Raw genomic sequence first — 24,578 nt, 5'->3', positions numbered from 1 at the left:
CTCGTACTTAAGCAGCTGTTTTCAATTTCTCACTGATTTGTTTGTCTTATTTTTAAAATTTTTCTACTCACTCGACTAGCAGAATTTTGAACGGTGATCGAGCCTTGTTTGTTATTCTCCAAGTCTTACGCTATTCAGGCATTGGCGTGGAAAACTAATCGGGGCCCGAACTGACTAACCCGACTAAAGGTAGTCAGGAATGTCTGATCGGGGCCCAGTCGGGCCCAAGTCAACTTTCCAGGCTAAGACTGTACGAATCGACTGAACTCTATCCATTGTCCAGAATCAATTTTCACGGCCATCTAACCTCTTGTATGGCGTGAATTTCATACAGGTATGTATTTGCAGCAACGGGTATTATATACGATCCGGTTTACGGGTGAAAATACTACCAATATCTCGTAAAGCACCCAGTATAGAACAGATTTAAAATCGCCAAATAACCCGGACCCTCGACTCCGCTATAAGGATTATGGGTATTATACCGTTTTCCTTTCACTGGGGAGAAATAGATGTGTATTGTGTATGAAGATTCCGTTGAATTCCAATTTCTTTCCTTATCAAGAGTTCATTTATATCCATATTTTTGGACGATTGTAAAGAATTTTCGACTAAGATCAATCTGATGTTTAAAAACTAAAATACTGGCTAGATTTTGTTCATCCATTTCGGCATTAAATTTTCATTCCTTGATTGCAAGTAAAGTAATATTTGTATCGCAGTTTTTGCCTTTAATTCGAAGGGAAAAATAATAAATCGCACTCTCGGGTGTTCAGAAGGTGGGTAGTTCTACTTCTACGATCCTCGGTGGGCGTTTGGTAACGTTATGGGTTAACCAAGGGTGGTTTAGGGGGTTGCGGGGAATAAAAAGGGTCGGCAAGAACACGGGAGATTGAAACGTAATGCCGGAGCTTCGACCTCCGACACAGGGTGGAGAAAGCTCCGACTCTCCGCGAGAAGCTTGGGCTGGGAAAATTAGGGGAGGAGGAACGCAGCGGCGGAGAGAAAAGGGAGTAAGAAATTAATCCAACGAGTTTGTCCGTCATTCCCGCGAGTTTATAGAAATGCGGATCTTTCGTACTTTTCAAATTGAATCGCGTCGGCTCTTGATCGAACTTTTTACCCAATTCCCTCATCCCCAAAGACTGATCTGACGAACAACACGTGATTTTCATATTACGCTGCATGGTGTTGGAAATTATACTCTAGAAACGTAAAAATTTTCCCATTTAAATTGACACGTGCCCATAAATAAGTTTACAATATATCTATTCGTCAGTTTGCTACGTTTTCGCTAATCAAACGAAATTCACTTCTGATTAACAACGTTACGCACTAATTGGCTGATCACATGAATTCGCCGGAATAATTTACCTGGCCAATTAATTGATACACGTGAAAATGAGAAATCAAACAAAATATCTTCTCCTGAATCTCTTGCTCTAGTTAAATATATTTCACAGCCGGAAAGTTTCGGTTTCTTGTTCTTATATTGAATGATCACTTATTCGTGTATGGCAAAAAGTTGGGAAAAGTACGTCACGAGAGCGCGTAATTGAATGAAGATTCATTACTTCTCCGCCCGGGCCTTGAAAGATTTTTCAAATTCTCCGAGCTCAGCTCCACACGTGCTTGCCATCCTAAATCAGTCGGAGAGCCTTTTCTCGTCCTCTGTAGGGAGGCTTCGTTATTTAATGTCGTAGGTCTAATGAATTCAAACTCACTTCAAAAGTGTATTATTATACATATCGTGGTATTCTACTTCGGTGAAACACATGCTTACAATTTCGATTAAAAATTTACATCTAGAACTCGGGTATCAATTTTAATAATTCATTTTAAGGAAGTTTTTGAATTCGAAATCAATATTTTTTCTTGCTTTTCGTTACTAGATACAATGTGAATGGTATATTTGTAAATTGCGATGTTTTTCGTAACAACGCAGAACAGAAAATATTCAAATTAAAATCCAGATCTTGGATTATAACCGTAATAGTAAGATAATGAAAAAAATCTAGTAGATTCGTCTGACTATTAAAACTGTATAAATTTAATAAATATTCACTGTCCGAAAAGGTATCGATTCTGGACTATCCAATCTCCCTAATAAGAATAACCCCAGTATCGAAAAGTTTGTTTTTTCTTTTCCCACGCATCACTACGCGAAGTGAAATTGCGTAGATCGTTACTGTCGATCAATCAGAAGGAGGCGTCAATCACGTCACGTCAATGCGAATGGTGTGTATCAATTTTTTCTCCCCAGCACGTGTCGATATGACATCTATATATTTATTTGTACATGTCCATGAATTAAACAGCCTTAGAAATCGCAATATCTTTCGGCAGCTCGCCGAGGGGATGCTGTATACATAGTATAGATGATATCTTGCCAGAAGCGACTAGTTTTGTTGTGATTTATTAGGCGGAATAAATTTGGATATTCTTCGTGTTAAAATTGCGGCACGAAACTGCGGTTACAAAATAACCGAATATCTGTAGTCAAGACCAGAATCTCGCCCCGAATTTCTTCTCCTTTAACATAAGATTGTATTTTGCGGAATTAGTTCGCTCTTAGACACAAGGAAAAAAAGTCATTTGAAACTCAACCAACAAGGGCGGGGTTGAAATTCCAAATTTGAAAAGCTCCGAAACCGTCAAAATTTGAGTTTTTTTGGTGGCAAAACTTAAAGTAATGAAATTAAACTTTATCTTTGTTGTTTCGTAAAGGTTTGATTACTTTTCTTTAAGTTTTGTCAACAAATAATTCGGAGCTAAGCGCTTTCTGAACTTCAACCCCGCCACTACCAACAGTAAACTTTAAGCTACTCAGAATTGTTACCAAGGTGAATAAATATTGTGTTTTACATTCATTCATGCAAGCATTACTTCTCTATTATTTTTCTTTCCACAAAGTTTTAACCTAAACATTTTAATTTTCTGGATCGTCAGAATTTAACCAACCTGTCGTATGGAATATAGAAGAACATAAATCTTGTAAACAAAAAACATTACTTGCCGTTATTCTGAATTCTGTTTTCACCAACATCAAAAAAACTATACGATTAGACGTTTCTTCCTGTTCATTGTACGGAGCCTTCATCCCATAAGACGAAATACAGAATCGTTAAGCAGCCGATTGTCGCAATTCTTTCATTTATACTCGAAGAATGAGAACAAAAGACCGAGCAAAAGATTCAATAGTGTTTTTTGCATCTCGCTCAGAGAAAGCTAGTGAGTCTCCTAGGGCTAAGGAATCGTTTTTCCCTAGAATTCTCCTAGCCGAGAGACTCTTAGCCGTCTAAATTACCCAAATTTTTCACTCTCTTGAGCCGAGATTGGATGCGGAGGAAACCGATAAATTCTTGATCTGTTTTTTTTTCCCCGCCCTTCTTTTTTTGTATCGCAAATTGGACAGGGGTCGGATTAATAGCGATCGCGATAAGCCGAATCCCAAAGCACAAGTAATATCCTCGCGTAATTATGCGTTCTTAATACCCAAATCCAATGCGGAAGAAGAGAAATAAATTAAAACTTTGTCTGCGATGTATAAAAAAATGTTAAGTCACCAAGTTTCAACCGTAAACACTTGATCATGAATAAATCCGAAAAATCGCTTCGTTTCGGGGAAAAATAGCTGACCTTATCCACAAATCAACTCCCTACATTCAATCATCTGAGACACATTGGTTGTTGTTAAAAAATGTGCAAAAAAAAAAAAGATCTGCGAAATTGTCACAGCTTACAGGTGATAAATGCATCAGTCGGTAAGAAATACATAAATTATTATTAACCGAAATCTAAAATACAGGATTTGTGGAGAGTTTAATCATGAATAAAACATGAGATATTATTCATCAGAACGGGACAAAAAACATGAATTTTTTTGGTGAAAAAATAGTAAAATCATGTGCACATGATGAATCATGATTTCTATGACACTATTAATATAGTCAAATATTCGTAAATGAAACTTGGTGTTTGAACATTTTTTTTTTTTTTTTCATATCCTCGAGACTTTTCTCTGATTATATGTAAATTGTGACTAAATTAGCTTTACACAGACACTTCTTGAATGATTCTTTCATCGCGTTACTAACCCGACTGTTACGTTTCAAAAACCCCTAGAGTGTTATAGGGATAGGTTAACCGGTTATAGCGTGATTTTGCACCGTTCTCTCCTTCTTTTCTCCTGTTTACCCGCATCGCTTTGGCTGAACTGGGTTAATGCCGACCAGCCACCGCAGAGATTCTCGTCTAATGGGAATAGCCTCCCTGATGGGCCCAGTTTATTCCCAATGGAATTATAAACAGGGTCCGCGTGGTCCCGAAAGACTTTCATCGAATTTACAAACTCGGTAATCGTTATACTTAAAACCGTCTCTCAATGGCCATGAAAATTATCTCACAGTGAAATACCGACCTCTTCAAACTTTCCAGATACCACACGTGTCCAAAGAAGAAAATAAAAAAAAAAAAAAAAGAAACTGTCATAAAAGAAGCCATTTCCCGAGGGTAGACAACGATCAATAAAAAAGATTAGATGTAAACAAATTATTCGACGCTTTACTCGACTTTCAATTCGAGCATCTACCTACTTATAAATTCTCATTTCACGCGCAATTCAGATACCGTGTATTTTTTGTTCGTTACAATAAATTCAAACGCCTCTCTTTATGGGGTGTATAAAGTTACGCATAGATCACAACACTTGAGACGTTGTTGTGAGTTTAAAAGAAATTTGATTAGAAAGACAGGGATTTATTAGCCGGATCGTTTTATCCAGTCTTTTCTTATTGTTTTATCTCATCTTTCTTTCTTTCTCTCTCTCTCTCTCTCTTTTGTTTCGTCCGCATTATTTACCCTACACCTTTTCGAATAACACTTTTTATTCAATAGTAACCGCATTACTTTAGCGTCTAATTTCGATCTTACCGATAAAATATATTACGATAATTTTCACTTCCCGAATATAGTTATGTCCACATTACATCGTGTTTTGAGCAATAATTTTAATTAAGTATACGAACAAAGTTCGCTTCGGTCCGTGAATATCTACAGAAACAATCTCGTAGCTCGTTAACCCTACAAATTGATTCTTAGTGATGAAAACCAATTACGTTAGCCAGACAACTTTTTAATTCAATTATAAATTCGTAACCATCTCTCCGATTAATCCTTCAGTCAAGAGCTAAGCCAATTCTCATAAATCGTCGTTATACGTTCAACGCCAATTATGGATCTACCGTGAAGTTACATTCCATGGCAAAGAAGAAAAAAGGAGCAATAAAAAAAAAACACACCATAAACTGATCAAATTCAACGTACGTAACAAACCGAACTCCTTGCCTCTTTTCCAGTTTTATCAAAGTACTCGGCATAATCGGGTTGGAGCCAGATTTATAGAGATGGTCTCTGACCGCAGCGGCTTAAGCTCGATCCTTGACCTCTGACCCTCGAGTTTTTCCTCGGAATTGAAGCTGCATCGGAAAACGGTAGCCTCTATCTTTTGTCGCCTGCAGAATCGGGCCGAAAATCCATGACGGATCAGTTTTATTCCGAGTTTGTGTCTGTGTTTTTTTTCCTTCTTCTGGTTCTTTCTTTTACCTCTCGTTTTGCCGAGGTATTAGCTCTCGGCAAGTGCAATGACGCGACCTCAGATTTCTCTTGAATTTATTGCTCTCTTACTCTCTCTCTCTCTTTCTCTGGAGATGAAGATAGATCAGCGGATTGACCGACCCCATCGCGTTTACCCAATCCGTAAAGTCTCTGGGCTTCTTGCGGATAAACCACTCAGATCGCAGATATCTTTCGGTGAGCAAATTGCGCGCGGGGGAAAAGAAAGGATGTATCTGAGCTTTGAACAAATTCTCCTCTCCTCGATCCGTCGCGCGTTAAAGATCGCCGACTCTAACTTACCTACCAAACTTCCGGTCCGATCGGAATACTCGTGGCAATAAGTTTGCGAGCGCCATGACGCGTCACTGATCGTAAATTATCATACCGTACAGCAAAGTGAAAAATTTCGTGCAGCCAAGAGGACAACTATCTGGAAAACCATTTCTTCTCAAGTGCGAAAACACCGAGCTGATATACATATTTATAAGTATGTATGTATAATATCATGTGGACGTGGGGGGAGATTCAAGTTTGAGAATTAAGAGCACGTTGTTTACTCTTATCTTTCTTTAGCCCTCTTTCTTTTCATTTTGCAGTACAAACACAGTGTAAATAATTCTGGAAACGGCGAGTATGACACACGCGGTTGTTTTTCGAATGAATTTCACTTCGATTCAAATTTACGCGCGTCAGCTGAGCTAACTAGGGATAACGTTTCGCACGGCGCTTTTAGTGTGCTATTTATTGTAACATTCGCCGAAGGTTGATTAATTCAATTCAAGGCGGTGCCTACCTTCAGACTATATACATATAGCGTCCCTTATTACAGGTATAGAGGTGAAGTGGTTTGACCGAAAATCCACCCTTTGTAGTCGCAACGCCGAGCGCCACCATCTGTGCTTTATTACATTCAGTACATATCTCGAAAATTCGCCAAATCAACTGGTACCTGGTAATCGCTCATGAAAGGCTTCGTCGCGACGTTCACCTTATAAGTGTCGGTAATTATACCGTAAGTTTTGCTAACAGCGAAACGATCCGTACTCCTGATTCAGGCAACCGGAGTTACAGTTCACGTTCAACGGGATACGATGTTTAACCAGAACATGAGCTGTAACTCCGGTTGCCTAACTAGTAGGAAACGATACGTACCCCTGATTCAGGCAACCGGAGTTACAGTTCATCTTCAATGGGATACGATGCTCAACCAGACCGTGAGCTGTAACTCTGGTTGCTTAAACGGTAGGAAACGATCCATGCGCCTGATTCAGGCAACCTGAGTTACAGCTCATGTTCGGCGGGATATCAACTAGGACACGAGCTGTAACTCTGGTTGCCTAATTCAGGCGCATGGATCGTTTCGTTGTTAAAAAAAAATCGGGATATAAATGAAGCCTGAGTCTCGATATTTTCAGTAACAGTCCTGAGCTGTTTCGAAGATGCAAGCATCTGGCTGAAGGTGAATATCGATAAAAGATGAAAAGTCGGGAAATAAAAGTGGACGAAATCCTTTTCCGTGCCAATGCGCACACGTCGTGGTGAACGAGGGTAATTGCATGGTGTCGTTTATCCGTGACTGGTCGTGCACACGGATGGCTGGAGGCAGAAATCCAGCCGGCAGCTCTGGGGCCATTTTTATAATATTGCCATTACTATGTTGTCAGCAGCGAATGTCGTGGCAGTCGCCTAGAAAGATCGGCTGGGAAACTGGCCTCGCCTCCTGCGGACGCCTATCTCATACTTGATTTGCAGTTTCGAACTGGTTACGGCAAATGGCGGTGATGCGAAGTGGCTCGACACCGTCGCCTCTGACAAGGTCCGCCTAGCTCTGTCACCGGCCAACCGGATTATCACCTGTCACTGATCCCCGATATAAACTAACCGCGTAGACAGGCTCATTCTCCCTCGGGCGGAAATCCAGAGGTGAACGCTTTAGTCACTAGTGAGCCAGAATTGACTCTAATGATTCGAGTCAGATGCTGATTCATGATCGTCGGAGATACCGCTTGACCAATTAGGCGCTTCAGCTGTCTTTGATCATCGCTTTTCCTTCGGCTCCGAAATTGGCACAGAAGTAACCACCACGTGATAAGATCTTCTTCGAGCTAAACGACACTGTAATTTTTATCTTTATCCTTCAGACGTACTCATCGAGACGAAATTCTTGATGTTCAACTTTGATTGGGACCCGCCACCCTTGGGACGCGTGGGCAGTCTCAAATCTCAGTAGTCGGTTTGGCCTGGCGATACTAAATCAGAGTATCCGACTCGTGTGTACATCTAGTCTGGCAACCACTCCCTTCACGAATGTTATTCGAATGGGCAAAGAGACTCCGTCGCACGTGTTTACGATTCTGTAATCTTAGGTCTAGTCGTTGTGCCTCTTGAATCAAATAATTAGAGGCATTTGCTCTCAGTCCCCTTCATTCGAGTGTGTAATTCCGACTTGCGAGACAAAAGTCAACACTTGGCAAAAAGCTCTTCTCAGTGTCTGTACACCGAAGTACTTTGCGGCCTCTTTGATCCCCTGAACGATGTTAACGATTATTCGCTACCTGCACCCATCCGCACTCTCGCTACTCGCCAGTTAATTATCTGGAGATGTTAAACGCCAATTCGGGGCGATCCTCATTCATCCATTCCTCCAATTTAGAGAAAATCACCCCGTCGTGTCCACCGAGGTATAATGTCAACGGCACTGTGTCTTCAAACATCCCGCCTCCCTCACGACCCCCATTTTTCACTTTGAAAAATTTTCACCACGGAGCAGAGACCAGCGTGCGACAAACATCCGAAAATCCGGAACCCCGCATTGCGACCATAAGGTAAGTGTACCCGTTATTGACCCTGTACCAATTATTGATCGTTTTTGGTTGTATCTGTTCGATCCTTAGTTCCAAGATTACCAAAAAATTAATTTTTATCCTTTAACTATCTAACAATTAGTTTTAAACATCGACAAATTCACGATTCTTACCGTTGATTTACAATTTTGGAAAATAACAGGATCGATAATTGGATCTATCGTGTCAATAACCGGTACATTTACCTTGCTTCAATTTTTACGCTTCGAAAGTTATGACCAACACCAAAGACAATGGAACCTCATCCCACTGTGCTCCGCCAAGTTTGACGTTCTTACTAACGAGTCATGCGGTAAGAGTGGGTTTAATTATTGCCAGTGAATTGTAATCGGTTGGTTTGATGGCCGCCTTTCGAATGGACAAGTCGATTGATTCGCAGGAACAGCAACAGACGGTTACATTCAGCTCCGAGTGGCCGAAGTGACGTATCCGTTTCCCGATTGAACTTCCTCTGGTCTTTTTCCTTATCTCTTTGGAGGATCGACCCAATTTCCGGAGGAGGTGATTGATCGCGGTTACGCATCACTCTGTAACCTGCACCGCGTTGGTGATCCTGTCTCGTCCTTGCTCCTCGTGGTTCCGGCGATATAACGCGGCCACCAGCAGATCCTGTCGATGAAGGATATCCGGCTAAAAATCCCACTCCCATAATACGTGCTCCCGGTTTACTTGCAGGTACCTAGCTTCACGTATCTTGTATGTATGTGAAACTCCGTTACGTGATAAGACTTCGGAGTTAACCACATCAGGGTAGATAAATGACCCGGACGCTGAATAGCGACGAAAGAACACCATCGCTTCTCATACTACCGACCTGCTCAGATTTTCTTTCATATTCTGACAGTGCTGCCGAGATTTTTCCTCATTTTTTCCAACTCCTTAATGGAAATATTATTCCCTTCAAATTTCAAGTCGTTCTCAAGAAATCACAGGGCTCGTTCATATTCATGATTTTCTAGTTTTATTCATTCATTTCTCTTCCTTGAACGGAAATTATAACTTCGACTTCCCTGAACCACGTCGCAGGAAATGATAAAGATTTTCTGATAACTTCGTCGAGCCTGCGGAAAGTAATTACGTTAATTAAAGCCGTTCTGCAAAGGTCCGTGACACTCGGTGATACGCCATTCGGTTATCAAAGCTTCATTCGTCACTATAAGATTCTCCTATAACCAACAATCGTATTTGGTGTAATTAATCAAACGTATACGAAAAACTCTTCTCCTAACCCTTGTGAAACGATCCCCAATTCTGGTTCGATAATTTCGAGGCTTCCCGACGTGAATACCAAACGATCACGATCGTATTTGCCAATTCTTGAAGAAATTCTCACAGCTGTACGGATTCTTCGCAGCTGCCTGTTTCCAAGTAAAAGGATCCCCCGTACTTGCAACATATCGAACAATCAGGCTCATACCATATCCTTATATAATTCCGTATAAATCGCCCGGTCTAATTAGCGAGCGGCGTTAACGAGGTCCTTGGAGGGTGTCGATCCCTGCCATTAGGCCAAAGATTTATCTCCCCATTGATACAAACGGCGGCGAAGCCGCTAACGGCTTGCATAAAATAGGAAAACGAAGATAGCGTAACTCAACTCGTATGCGCCTATCTCGGTATATCCTCGACTATTCTCTCGGCGGTAACAAATTTCAAAGGCGCCGCACAGCCGCCAGATATGAGACTCGAGCCACCTAAATGAGAATTTCCACGCAGCAATGCCTTCGACTGATCGCCAAAGGTCTACAAGTCTCTTCGGCGTTCGAAATATTATGAAAAATTACCACCGTTTGTGAAATGCCACCAAAGCGAAAGAAGAAATAAATGTAGCGAATTTATACCGTCACACGGTATGCCAAATCGAAAGAACAATAATAATGAATGAGCGACATTTCGTCAGCTTTCAGTGTCTCGATCCAACTGTTTCTTCAACCGAAGACCCGACGAGGCACAAGGTGGACAATAAATATCACGTCAGCGGTTCATGATTTATGAGACGGTGTGAGAAGGGTGTAATTATAATTGACCAAGGGTGATTCCTTACGGCTACGTCACGTCGGAATACCTCTGTCTACATGTGTGCAAATTTATCGTCCTGTACGAGACGGGGCAAGTTTATCCGAGGCGTATGTTAGCACACCAAGCAATTACTACCCGTCAATTATCCCCCTTTCTGTTGGCTCTAAGTCGCACGGACGTTGCTAATTTTACTGAACTGCATTTACAGATCAGGTTTAAAATGTAGGGTATGTGTGCAAGTGTGTAATAACGCGCGTACCTCAGGGGCCAGGCATTATTTCATTTCCTCCCAAGTTCTTTTTTTTTCTTTAAGCTGTGTCGCTTGATTTCTTCATTTTCTTAAAGACACCCTCTAGCAATATCGCGACATCTGGAAATGGAAGATCGCTGCAACCCCGCGAGCGTTTACACTTTCACAGATGATTGCTTGAGTAAGATGTGTGTCAGAGGTACAGTTCAGTAAAAACAACGTCAAAGCTCAAGGATTGCAAAACGACGACCAAACAAGTGAAAAACTGAGTTTCATCAAGTTCATCTAAGACGAAACAATGTCCCCTCAATATAGAGCAACGAAAAAAGTACTAGTTTGCATGGAAGGGTTTCCGATACCGACGACTTTTGGAGAGATTAGGAAACGCTTATAAACCACGTGGTTTATTTAATGCGGATAGAACCACGTAGTTTATGAACTTTCCCTTATGAACGGTCAAGTTTCGACTAGATCTCTTCACGCTTTAAAGTCTAGAGTATTATAAATAAGTCTAGGCGAGTAGTTTGTTTCTTAATTTTTTAGTCTTCAGACCTTATTGACTGATCCGTACACCTGATAACTTTTTAAGAGCGATAGCTTTAGCTGTAGCCTGGCGACCGATGACATTATAGGATAAGCTTTGAGGTTGCCGATTACACGAAGATAAGTGCGTTGCAATCAACCGCTTGGTTCTTGCAAGAAGAAGATGGAAAAAGGTTCAGCATGATAGTGGTACCTGCTTACAAGTTCGAAATTCTTGGGCTTCCGCTGAAATTCAATTAACCATTTTTACAGACTTACGTAATTAAATATCGAGGATTTTGTTTTTCAGAAGGAGCAGTTCACCGTTCTTTGGCTTCTCTTTACCGTCATAGTTGCCGGGAATCTTGGAGTTCTGGGTTGGCTTCTACGGGGAAAAAGGCGAAAGTCAAAGATGGACTTCTTCATCAAACAGCTCGCTTTTGCAGGTGCGTATCCGTTATGAAACTCACGGCGAAATATGATGGACAAAGGTATCGTTCCTTCAATTACACCGGTCAACAAAAATTCACTTTTGGTATGTAACGTGAAAACTTCTAACTGACTATGTGAAGGACAAGGTTTAATGTAATCGAATTGATATGAGAATGTCTTAAATGCGAACAGTTTTATTGTAATATGGTTTTTTTATACCTTTCTTGGTACAAAAAATTATTGACCAGTGTTATCCGTGACACCAAGCCGCTGAAACCAACGACAGTGAACCGACAACTGAACCCAAGATGAAGTTGCTGACACGAGTATTAATTTGAGAAATGCCCTAAATCGCGATCAGTCATTCAATTTCGCAAACAAATTTTGGTCTTGGAAGTTGGCAGTCTGTTTCAGTGACGTCTTGACGGCTGAGTGAATTGGCGGCTGCAGGTGTTTCTGTAAACTTTCCTAATTATCCATCCATCTCTAGAAACTCGAAACGTACTTCGAACAAATCGCTATTCGAGCCCCAAGGCTTTGCCTTGCGCGCGAGATGCGATGATCGCAAATATATTGCCCCAAGAACTTTGCATCGGTTTGACTTGTCAGTCGAGTCGTGGAAATTTCATACCCCTCGCGAAGTGGAGCATCAACCCGTCTTGAAACCAGACGAATAGATGTACACTTTGTTGTTCAAGTGGCTGATATTCGATGCTGCAAATTTGAGATCAAATTTTTTTACCACCCCGCATGATCCCTTTGTCACGTGAAACGAACGATAGAAAATTTCCTTTTTGCCAATCTGAAGCCCATGGCGTGAAACGCGATCGTTTCAAATTGCCTTCACCGTCTGAAATAATCCACACCCTCGGCTTTCTACCCCATCATTTTCTCGACAATTTTTCTTTTTCTCACCGATTCTCCGATTATTTCTGAATGGTAAAACTCTGCTGAAGCTGAAAATTAACGGTCTCAGCGACGCCAACCGAACCGTGAATTCCATATATCCGAGCTTTGGCTTTTACCCTGTCCTCTTAGGAGGTAAAATACACGTTGCTAGAACTTCCGTGTGGTCTGAAAAAGTCTCGGGCCCCGTGAACAGCCCCGTAATAATACACGTATACGGACACCATACGTGGAATCAAAGTCGCACATAGTCCCGGTCGTAAGTTGGACTTAACTTGGCTCGGCCTTACGTCGAGGACGATAAGCGGAGCTTGCGATGGCCGGCATTGTGCTGGTGGTCCAGTCGTCGTAGAGCGGAATTGATGGGGATCAAAGTACTGCACAGCCGCATAACGAATTAGGGGTCGTAATTTGGACTCCGTTGCTTAGCTCCATTCGGAGTTGACATTTTAGATTCGCCTAATCCAGCCCGGTGCCGGCCGAAATTAGCCTCGCCAGCTGAACAATTAAAAGTTTTCAGTCTCTCAAGTTACCCGTTTCTTCTCCTCGTCCTTTCGTTTTAATCTTATCACCGGAATATTCCGCGCGTTTCAGTCGTCAACGACCGTTTATCCGCGAAAGATGCTGAGCTTTCGGTTAGCGTTTTGACTTTTTCAATGATGCAGTCTGTCCGAAATGACTAAACAAAAAAGACTTCCTACCAAAGTCCGAAGGGTCCGATGTACGTATCTGTTCGACGCGATTTTTTAAACGGAAATAACATCGGGCGGAGCTTCTCTCGCGTAATTTCTGAGGTACCGGAGCGAGCCGAAAGCTCTGCGAGGACTGTGACGAGTATTTTGATTTAATACTACCCACGCAAGCCGCGCCCGGTATCCGCGCTTTATGCCCGACCTTTTGACCTCTACTACTTTATGTACGACTTATGCTGCAGCTGCGGAGGAAAGCCTCCGAGCTAAATCCATCTTGAGACCATTTTATCGCTGTTTCTATTGTTTTTGTTTTATTGACCCGTGTCCCGAGCGTTCTTTTCGGGTAAAAAAAATCACCCTCGGCTTCGAATTAGCGAAAGTTCTAGGAGTAGAAAAAAAAAAATAAAACGAAATGTGCCCCGAACTTCGCGTTTCTCCGCATCTTCGAAACTTCTTATCCAACCGATTAAATTCAACTCACCTATCGTTCAATTTCCAGATCTACTGGTCGGTCTGATTTCCGTACTCACGGACATCGTATGGCGAACCACGGTTGCTTGGTACGCCGGAAACGTCGCCTGCAAATTAATCAGGTTCATGCAAGCTGTGGTCACCTACAGTTCGACCTACGTTTTGGTCGCCCTTTCGATCGACCGATACGACGCCATTACTCGACCAATGAACTTTTCCGGAAGTTGTGAGTACCTTGAATAAAATAACACGGTATTGTTTTTGCCCCGATCAAGTGAAACGGTGAATCTTCAACGCTCGACGGTGTTTCGTTTTCTTCACTTTTCCCGCGTTGTTGTACAACAGGGGCGGGGGTGGGGAAAGGGAAGGGCAAAAATCGCGCCTAAGATATGTGTCATCCGGAAAAGTCGGCACATAACTGATCCAGGTGGAACGGGGGCAAGTGGCGTGCGAATACGACGGAACGAGGGGCTAACAGGGGTTCTTCCGTTTCCGGATGGACCTTTGGGAGTAACGACGTCTCGGATCGAGTGAAAACCACTCTGGGGTCATGCTGCAGGGTCACTGGATCGAGGAAAGTGGAGGAAAAGGGGTTGGATATATCAACGGGCCGAACACCATGTGGAGTAATATTCGGGGAACGGTGAACTGCGGCGAGTAGCCGGGGCTAATATTAAAGATTTTACTTTCGCGCGTAAAAATGTTTCATGATTTTCTCGCTGACTTTTACGGCGAGTTTCGCGATGGCGACAGAGAATAAGGAAAGCTGGCGGGAGGGGGGGAAACGGAGGGAATGAAAGAAAGAGGAAAGTACGTCAGGAAAGGTGCGGAAAAAAAAAGGGTATATGCGGGCTGGTAAATGGGGATTGCCCTCCCATCCCGGCGAGGGATGAGAACCACAGATTTCTTTTAAATTGTCTACCGCCAAAAGATCCGGACACCGGGAAAATCTGGATGTATACCGTTTCTGTTTCTCTCTCCGATATTCTCCGTTCCCTGTTTTACATATATCGGCAAGCTCGAACAAATCGCCACAATTTTAAAGTTTGGAAAAGAAAAAATGTCTCGGTAGATCCACTAAAATTTTCGGATTGATTTAACAATTTTTCAATGTATTACTAGGTTAAAAAGAAATTAAAAAGTACAAATTGAATGTTGATGTGACAGTTTAAATGTTAAAATTACTATAATTTTTGTCATATTTACAAACATAAAGTAAACCATTATTTTTAGTCAAATTTTTCTTACAGTGCTTTTTGCTCCTCTGACAATTGATGTAGCAGCTCGTCTCTGTCGATATAGAAACAACCTTTTAGTCGTTATTTCTGCTCAATATTCTTGCGAAGAAAGTTCTCAACGTTTTTTTTTTTTTCAGCAACGCCCGCTTCGAACTTTAGAAGCTAGATATTAGTTTCTGCCAATTGAAACGAGGAGAGCGACGGAGAATCGTTTGCTCGATCGTGTAATTCGGTCGTATAACTTATCCTGCAGCCGAGTTAAGAAAAGACACACCATCTTGCATACGTAATATCTGAATAAAATAACAATTTGAGAATAGAAGGAGGGGGAGGAGAAAAAATACGACCTCTTATGCTATAGGAGATAAAGTTAACGATGAGTAAATTTGAGCACGGTAGATGTATTCCTTTGTCTTTGACGAAGTCAAGAGAAAAAAAAAACAAAAAATGAAAAAGTAAAGTTTCTTTCCGCCGTGTTATTGAAGCTGGATCGAAATTCTGTTTCAATGTTGAGTTTCTTATGGTCCGCGAGAAAGTTGACTCAATATTTGCGCATAATATTACGGCTGGTTAAACTGAAATAACAATTTCTTGTCACTAGATTTGAAAGTTACAGTAGAATGAGAGGTTTAGTAAACTTTTGTTCCACCGCAATATTTCAGCGTTGATACGGTATATCTATGATAGGCAAGTTTCCTCGCGACTCGTCCGTCTGGACTTAAATTTATGGGGAATAATTCAAAATCCCGGCGTGTATGCTTTATTTGCATCTCAGCGATCGGATTATTTACATTTCATACACCGAGTGTATATACGCAGTGCTCACGGGACGGTGAGAGAGACTCGGAAACGATCTTGGGGAATTCCATGTGTCGAAGGAGCCGAAAAGAATATGAGAGAGTTTTATGCCCCCGAGTTTATTTCTCCATTTGTCAAATGAGCCCTCGAATTGATAGCTTCGGGGTAAAATGGTAAACTTGTTACGTGTCGTTTCAGGGAACAGAGCTCGAGCCCTGATCGCCGTCGCTTGGAGCCTCTCGATCTTCTTCAGCATGCCGATAATATTTCTATACGAGAGCAAAACTATACAGGTGAGAATGAATTCCCGCGCATAGTGGAAAATGATTTTTGACCGAGAGGCCATTCGAGCCCTTGAAAACCAAATGAAGGATGCCGATTCAATGATTGCTACCTTATCATGTGATTTAAATTGATTTCCAATGATTTCTGAGCATTCTATAAAGCGGCCTCCGGTCGGTTCTGGTTTCGACTGACAGTGAAAATAACCTACAACGCTGGGAAATCGTCGGTAATCAATGACAATCACTTGCTAGATTAGAAATCAACGAAGGGACGGGACAAGATAGACAACGATAGAATGCCAAGGAATTGAAGCTATTTGGAGTTCAGGGGTTATATCTAGTCAGGAGACCGAAAAAAGCGATTATTTAAGGATTTTTCAAGAAGAGGCATTTCAATTTGTTAATATAAAAATTTATATACATATTGGGGTAACATTAACTTCGTTCTGATATTTTTTATTTGTAAAAACAATCATTTTTAAAACTGCTATAGCCGATCTTCGTCAGCACCTTCAAAAAAAGGCGTCTTGCGGTGAGCAAGATATATTTGGACTGAATCGTCCGAAATGAAAAAACAAAAAAGATTTGGTCAATATAATGTATTATCTGCTCTTTGATCGAAGGAATAAGCAAACTATTAATTTGGAACAAAACGGCGGATTCTCAAAAAAAGATTTCGATTTTCCACAAAGATTTTCTCTTTAATTTGTTTATAAAATGGAAAATATCTATCGGCGAAAAAAAACGTTCGAACAAAGACAGAAAAATATATTCATAAAGCTTGTGTAAGAATTTGAGATTGATCGGTTCAGCCGTTTCCGAGAAATCTCGCTCACCGACTTTGAAAGCATAGTTTTTGAGTAAAAGCGCGTTCAAAGTTTCGAAAGCAATTTCAAACGCTCCGGGGCTTCTTTGCAAACGTGCGCGTAACTTGGAGAATATTTGTCGGATAGTCGTGAAATTTTCTGTGTATATACTCGACTGTATTTACGCAACGAAAATGAAATTAAAAAACATCGAACCATCAATCGAAAGACTCGCAATTCATCGTTATCTCGAACAATGTTTCGGTCATTCGATATCCTTTGGGTTTACAGTGTGAATTTGAAATCGTGAATTTACGACTTCCTCGAATGAAGCCGCCCCTCGTTATCGACTCTCTGCTGCCCCCTTTCAGAACATCGAGCAGTGCTGGATCGAGCTCTCCTCCCCGACGAAATGGAAGATCTATATGAGCCTGGTCAGTTTTACCTTGTTCATCGCACCCACGCTGATAATAGGAGGGTGTTACCTGGTCATTGTGGTCACCATATGGTCGCAGGGTGGAGCCCTGAGGCCAGGGCCGGCACGAGATACGAGGAGGGCGTCATCCCGGGGGCTGATACCAAGGGCGAAGATAAAGACCATCAAAATGACGCTGGTCATTGTTTTCGGTAAGTTTGCTTTTCATCTCGGCGGGTTTTTCCAGACGAGCAGCGTTGCAATTTCTGTCTCATATCTTAATTGAATCTTGTTTACAGCCCACCTCGCTCAATAATTTATTCAAATTTCATGATTTTTCTCGGTAATTCCAATACGTGCAGCCGCATAGAACCTCGTGAATTAATCGCTTGACTGCCAGACCTCGAGAGTGTTGGTATCGAAAATTCTTCACCTCGTACTTATAATGACAGAAGTTGAATGTCGCGAGTAAAACTTATATCCAAGGATGTTTACATCGTCCCAATGTCTTGAGGAGAATCGGCTACAGAACAAGCGTAAAATCATACCGGATCGTAAACAGCCAGTAAACCAAGCGAGTTATTGGATCTCCTTCGTTCGTAAAACCGTATACTATAACATAAAGCGGAAATGTATTTATTGCAATTTTTGTAACCTGCTTTGAAAATTTCTCACTACTCTTATACTACGAGGCTTGACACAAATCACCTGAATTTTTCTCTTCGTCATCTGAGCGTTATTTGCGAGACGAATTGATTCCCTTTTTTAAAATTCAAAATTTCAGTCACGGGGTTTTTATCGCGTGCAGACAACGAAGGTATTTGAACAGTCTCAGAGACGACGCAGATGTTGGCTCGGTAAATATTCACCGGGGGCTCATTTTCGTTATTTATTGAGCCATCATCCAGTTTTAAACCTGCAACCATTCGGAAGGAGGGTGAATTATTTTCACGGAAGATTGTCGATTGCGTGTAATAATAAACCTGACGGTCGGAGATTGTGAAAAATCGGTAATTAGGTGCGCGCTGTGAGGAATAAAAACACGGCACGTTAAGGCGAGAAACTTGGAAAAAAACTCAATCCTTTTTGGAATTCGGGACGTACGAGAGGGGGAAAAACTGAGCGTCAGCATTCGGTCACAATTCATTTTCGTTTGCACCTGATTCTCTCGTCGGCAGAAAGATTCGGCCGAACTTCCCCGAGGAGTTCTATAACATAAAATAACTTTCAACCAAGAACGCTACCCGCGTGTTATATTTGTGTGTCTCCCGCGTTGCAAGCTCCAGGGGATTTCTGCCCCTAAGCTGACTAGGCATTCGCCGAATACACGTCTACCTCTCGCACTTCCGCGCGTAAGGAATCCTCTACTCTTGTCTTCTCTCCTCTTCTCTTTTCCCGGTTTCCCAATTCTCCTTTTCTTATTCTTTTCATTTCTATCCCCCTTCCCCATCCCTCAGCAACGCTGGGCGATGCGACGCGACCGCTCGTCTCTCTTCTTTTGCTGAAAACGTTCACTTTTTTGTGGTCCACAGTCTTGATTTCACAACCCGAAAACCCTCGGCGATCGGAACCGCGAGATAAATTGATAAGAAGAAGAAGAAGAAGAAGCAAAAAAGAAATTTCTCGAGGTCATGCGGTACCTAATTCTATGACCGATAAAAAAAATTCTAGGAAATTTTTTTTGCAACCTTTGAACTCTTAAAGCGCTTTACGGGGAAAATTCTTTTATGTTATTTCCTATACTTGAAGGATATAATGTGAAAGTTTTCTTTCTTTCCTTCGATTTTCAGTTTTCGTAATCTGCTGGAGTCCTTACATCATTTTTGATCTTCTGCAAGTCTACGGGCATATCCCTAAGACCCAGACGAACATCGCTGTTGCCACGTTTATCCAGAGCCTTGCGCCCCTCAATTCAGCCGCAAATCCAATTATATATTGTCTCTTCAGCACATCTCTCTGCAAGAGCATACGGTGAGTCAGTTGAAATATTATTTACGACTCTTAATTTTCCGTCGAGTCACACTAATTATATTTTACGCTCACGACGAATCCTGGAAAGGGAAAAAAGATTTCTATTCGTCTGTGCCATTAAAATAATTCTTCACTGACCTAAAGATTAGACCTAATCGACTCAATCGTCTAATGGTACAAATACATGTGTGTAAGACATTTAATGGGAAAAATCAAGCGTCGGAATGAAATCAAGATGGCCACCACGGACCCGCCTGCGATTTTATTTCGGTCATAATTTCGTTTCCGATGCTAATTAACGACCAGACGACATTGCATAAGGAATAAAATGATGGCAAGAATGGTTCTTGTACAATATGACTCTGAGCAAAGACACTTACAGGAACTAAGAATTCAGTATACTAAACTCACTGACGCGTAGTTGTAGGAAATGCCTGTACGAAGTTGGTGGAAATAGTTGACGAGTTGAAATCCTTCAGGGTAAATATTTCAATTCGAAATCGTGTTAGGGACAATAAACTTGGGTACACGAACATGCCGGTATCAAGATAGCGAAGTGTGTGCGAAATTGATGAATTCCTAATAGTGACGGCATGCGCAGCGCACTTGGCGAAGGTTCATGTTTTTTATAGTCGAATACCCGCGTGATTTGCGACGAAGATTTATCTTCCGGCGTTTCTTGTAGTCCTGCATGCACGCGAACAAAACTCTAAACTTGTAGAATCTCTTGCTGCTTGCCGAGCTCGGCTAGTCTCCTTTCTCTGTCTTCTTCGGCAGTAGCAGCAGCAGCAGCAGCAGCAGCAACATCAGAGAGGACAGCGAACTGTCGTCAGTGAACATAGCGCCGAGACGCGATAAAACAGAACGAGAAACGACGTCCGCCGGGTCTTCCCCCTTCCCGCCCCTTCGCCCTTTCTTCCCGCGGATACCTTCTCTAGACTGACGAGATCCATCGACTTTTATTTCTCCGCATCTCGATCGCATGTCTCCCGAGGAATAGGGATTTTTTCTTCCTTTCCTTATTGCTTTTCTATTTTTTTTTTTTTTTTATCTTGTTTCTCATTCTTTTTTCTTGTCATTTTCATTTCCTGCTAACCAGCTCGATTTATTGTTCGAATTACATCTCCTCATGTTCTTGTTTACTATATTCTGATTGTTACGATTCTCCAGGGGGTATGCATTGCGGTCAATATCAAAAGCCATCATCATATCTGACACTTGTTAGCTCTCGAGTCCCTGGACAGTTCGCCCGGATTCACTTCGAGGTTTAATGCTTTTTTCACCATTTTTTTCAGGGGTTACACAGGCGAATAAAAATGCGAACCAGACAAATACTAAAGTTATAAACATGAGCTATAGATCATATTAATTATCCATTGCAAATCGTTTTAAAACGGTCAACAATTTAGTATAATCGTTATATTTCACCCAGCGGTTATTTATTTTATTCAGAATACTATTTTCTACAATGCCGCACTGAAACACACTTTTTATCGTTTAAATATTTTAAGATAGATACAGATGCATTGATATTGATCAAGATTGATTAGACAAATATGTAAATACGATAAATTGATATTGATCAACAAAGAACAATATCAAATCAAATCTGAAAAAAGAACTGTTTCAGTGAATTTCTAAAGAACATTTACTTCAGCAAAATAAACATCCGTAAAGCAAAATCGATCGATTCAACCGCGATTTGAAATTGAAATTTTACGTTTAAGCTCTTGTCGGTAATTTATGTATAATTTTTTCTCGCATTCTCTGGTAAATCATAGTAGCCTACGCATATACAGATTTAATGTTGTACGTTAGACCGAGTTTTTTTTTTTTTGGAGAAAAATGTTCTGCAGGGAAAGGGAATATTTTAGTAACGACGACGGTCTCTCAGTAATTTGCAGGCAATATCATGGATCTCTGGATGGTGTCCCGCGAATCCGCATCACTGCTTCGGCTCGGGTTCGAGTCAGAACAGCACCCGTACGACGGTTACCACGTCTTTGACGGCTCATTCGTCGAAGAAGAAACGCGTAATGGTCTCCATCGTGTAATTCTGCAGCTGCATCGGACAAGAGATTGCGCCCGAAATTGACTGCAGTCTCGCGGCATGGACGAGAGATCCACTAACAGGAAATGCGATAGCAGAAACCCCGGGGCTAGTCATGAAACCGAAAGAACCATCGAGAACCGGAGAGAGAAAATACCTCCTTTCTGCAGCAGTTTCACCCCATCCCCTCGAATTCAGTGTCTTATTACTTATTCCAATGTGCGGTGTATTCGTATAGGCATATACACACCAACTTTCTTTCGTCTCCCTGATGTATTCAGTCGCTTGCTTGCGAATTACACATGTTTCACTGTTCAAAATTTCGAGTTGGTACTTTTCGTGCGTACGCCTTCTCGGGCAAAAACCGCAATTTGACTACTTCAATTCGAGGGATGCGTACGTGCTGGTGAAAAATTTGCATGAAACTCGTGTGAAGTTCACGTAAATTTTCACGACCTCGTATGGCCTTTAAATTACGTGCTAAAGTTGAAAAAAAAATTGTTAACAGTGTATGTGTAATTTCATTTTGTTTCTCTACCATCAGCACAGTATCGAATTATATTAATACATATTTGGCTCGTTCTGCCAAAAAGAACTTCACAAATCCAGTATTACTTCGTTAATATCGAAATTCTTCATTAACTTGCGTTTAACTCACCAGTCTCACTCTATTTTTCTCTCTGACCCTAAAACAAGGCAATTATGACATTGACCGACCTTACTTACTTTTTATTTCGTCTAAATGTTACACGAACAATTTAGCACGGGATAATAAATTCGCTTGCATTAATCCAATCCCGGTTACATTTGACCGAAATCCGCCTGCATTACGGCAACTGAGAGTACATTTTACCGATCGACATTTGTTTCACGATTCAAGATTGGCCAGAGAGTCAGGATTTATCGAATCGTGAACAACGAGACAAATGTCGATCGGTAAAATGTACCTTAAATTGCATAAACGCAGGCGAATCCGATGTCAAATTGCCCATTTAACATTTTTTCGTAGCGAACCGTCACACCGAATGTAACACAATTAGGTAATCGATCAAATTTCAGCACAGCGTCATAGAATTTTCCTGCTTATTCGGATTATTATGTTTTATCTTTAGAAGGTTAATCGCTCATCTAGCCCAAATGAAGATTCACGGGAGTTCACATTAGAACAAGTAATGTTTATTAACGATTATTGATTACTCTTACATGTTTTCTAATGCCAGTCGGCGTGGGCCATAGAAAAGTTTGTTCTTTAGATAGGACGTCTCTTTCGTGTCTAACTTGTCCATCGGACCTTGGCCTAATTATTTTTATATTCAAGCTAGAACAATTATACTAATAACAGTAAGAAAAAAAAAGAAGTAACATAAATGTGAATAGGTAAAGGGGAGGAGCAGGTAAGTTTCAAGAAATAACTGTGGCTCGAATTTAACACGAGCATCGAGTGATCAGCCGGGTTTCAAGCGGGGACACGTGTCAATCCGACGTGCAGTTTGAGGGTGTCTTTGAGACGAGTCATCCAATCTGACCACCGCTGAGGGAATGGCGGAGTCGTTCCTTTCAGTTCCTTCATTCGAGGTGGGGGGCACCTGAATTTGATTAAAAAAGGGAAGAGGTTTCGGCTCGTGTGTGTAACGCGCGATAGGGTGCGACACGGTTTTAGAGCGGGTGCACAGCGCCTGTGTAACAACCTGAAATCTCGCGAAATCGAGTATCGACCTCGCGTCTTCTGCGATAGTTATACGGGCATTGCTCTGCCCTGCTCGGCTCGGGTCTCGATCGATAAATAAGGCTCAACGTTAACCGGTCCCCAAAATCAGCCACCCCCGCTGTGATACGGGACCTTCTATACAGCGATCAGTTAACCCCAACTATGTAATGCCTCGCTACCCCGCCTGGCAACCTACAATATTGTACAACTGTTTTCAATTTGTTCCAGTAATAACCTGCAGCCCTTAAGCGTCTCTTTGAGCCATTCTTGTTCTTACCTCGAAATTGTTATCGCGGGTTAATCGTCCGCGAAAAGAGTAGTCGAACAACGTCATACCCATGATTACGATAGCTCTCTAACTACACTTGCCGTATTACTATATCTATTAGGGTAATACGTTTAAAAATTCGTTTTTTTTTTTTTTACGTGCCACTCGAAAAATTTGTGACAAATGCTGAAGAAAATTGTCGTAAAACCTGGTGGAAGTAGGAAAATATTTAGAAATCGCTACCAATTATTGTAATATTTTGCAGTTATTTTTATGTGTAAACCTTACGGACTTATATACATATTAGTTTTCTTTTCGTATCGTGGTCCAATTAATCGTTGTTCATAAAAATGAGTACTGAAAACGAAATAGGGACATTAAGGTAATGTGATACTCCTATTTCCGTAACAAAAACTGTTAGTTTACCGTTGATTTATGAACGATTAGTTAGGCCCTCCAGTTTTCACGACAATTTTTTTACAGTATTTGTCACAAATTTTTCGAGTGGTAACGTAAAAAAAAAACGTTTACGAATGAACCACCCTGATAACTATGTACCAGGGATGGCTAACTCGATCAGACCTAAGATCTACCGTTTACTGTCCAGACTCTTTGCGATCGATCTAGCAATCTCAAATATTTACCACAAAATTAAATGAAATATTTTTTTACAGAGTCATGTAGTTTTCTTTGCCTTGTCACAATCGACTAGTCTAATAGCCACGATCAACCAGTTGGCTATCCCTGTTATATACCGTGTAAATAAACATCATCCAATCGCGGGAAGAAACTATTCCCATACGATTTTGTACTCTGCAATTTTTTTTCTTCTGTCCGCTTCTAATGAACGGTATAATCAGATCCTGTGAATCAATTAAAAGTTGCAGCTGCGTAGAAACAATTCAGTTATGAGCAGAGTTGCGACTGTTTCCCGCATAACGAATTCCACGAAATGTCTCGTCCAACCAGAAATATTTAAAGAAAGAAATAAGATCCCGGTATCGTTCTTCGTTAGAATTCGATCTGCAATATCACGCCTATCATAATTAACAGGGTGGATTAGAGGAACCGCACGATGAGGTTTTTGGAACTGAGTTCCCTAGCTTCGAATCAGCGATAAGCGGGCATCTCGTGTCGCATACCAAATTGCGCAAGGGGATTTTCGGATGAAGCTAAACTCTGTATACCTATGTAGGTATGTGCGGGGAGTAATCTAGACAGTAAGCAAGTGAAAGGGGAAAGAGAGAGAGAGAGAGAGAGAGAGAGAG

The 24,578-nt window shown here is 41.4% G+C and overlaps 1 protein-coding gene across 1 annotated transcript in view; it reads left to right on the top strand.

Moving 5' to 3' along the window:
* The window catches only part of LOC124302619 (cardioacceleratory peptide receptor), a 49,752-nt gene extending 26,295 nt beyond the window's left edge, over positions 1-23,457 (top strand). The window contains exons 3-8 of the mRNA XM_046758951.1: positions 11,582-11,717; positions 13,801-13,998; positions 16,007-16,101; positions 17,270-17,525; positions 19,104-19,284; positions 21,179-23,457. Coding sequence (XP_046614907.1) covers positions 11,582-11,717; positions 13,801-13,998; positions 16,007-16,101; positions 17,270-17,525; positions 19,104-19,284; positions 21,179-21,338 — 1,026 coding nt within the window. The 3' untranslated portion in view covers positions 21,339-23,457. The remainder of the gene's footprint in view (positions 1-11,581; positions 11,718-13,800; positions 13,999-16,006; positions 16,102-17,269; positions 17,526-19,103; positions 19,285-21,178) is intronic.
* The last annotated feature ends 1,121 nt before the right edge of the window (positions 23,458-24,578 follow it).

Source organism: Neodiprion virginianus, chromosome 4, assembly GCF_021901495.1.
Source record: "Neodiprion virginianus isolate iyNeoVirg1 chromosome 4, iyNeoVirg1.1, whole genome shotgun sequence".
NCBI classification, from domain to species: domain Eukaryota; kingdom Metazoa; phylum Arthropoda; class Insecta; order Hymenoptera; family Diprionidae; genus Neodiprion; species Neodiprion virginianus.
Note: the sequence above shows the minus strand (reverse complement) of the source record. Positions and strands in the feature narration are given on the sequence as shown.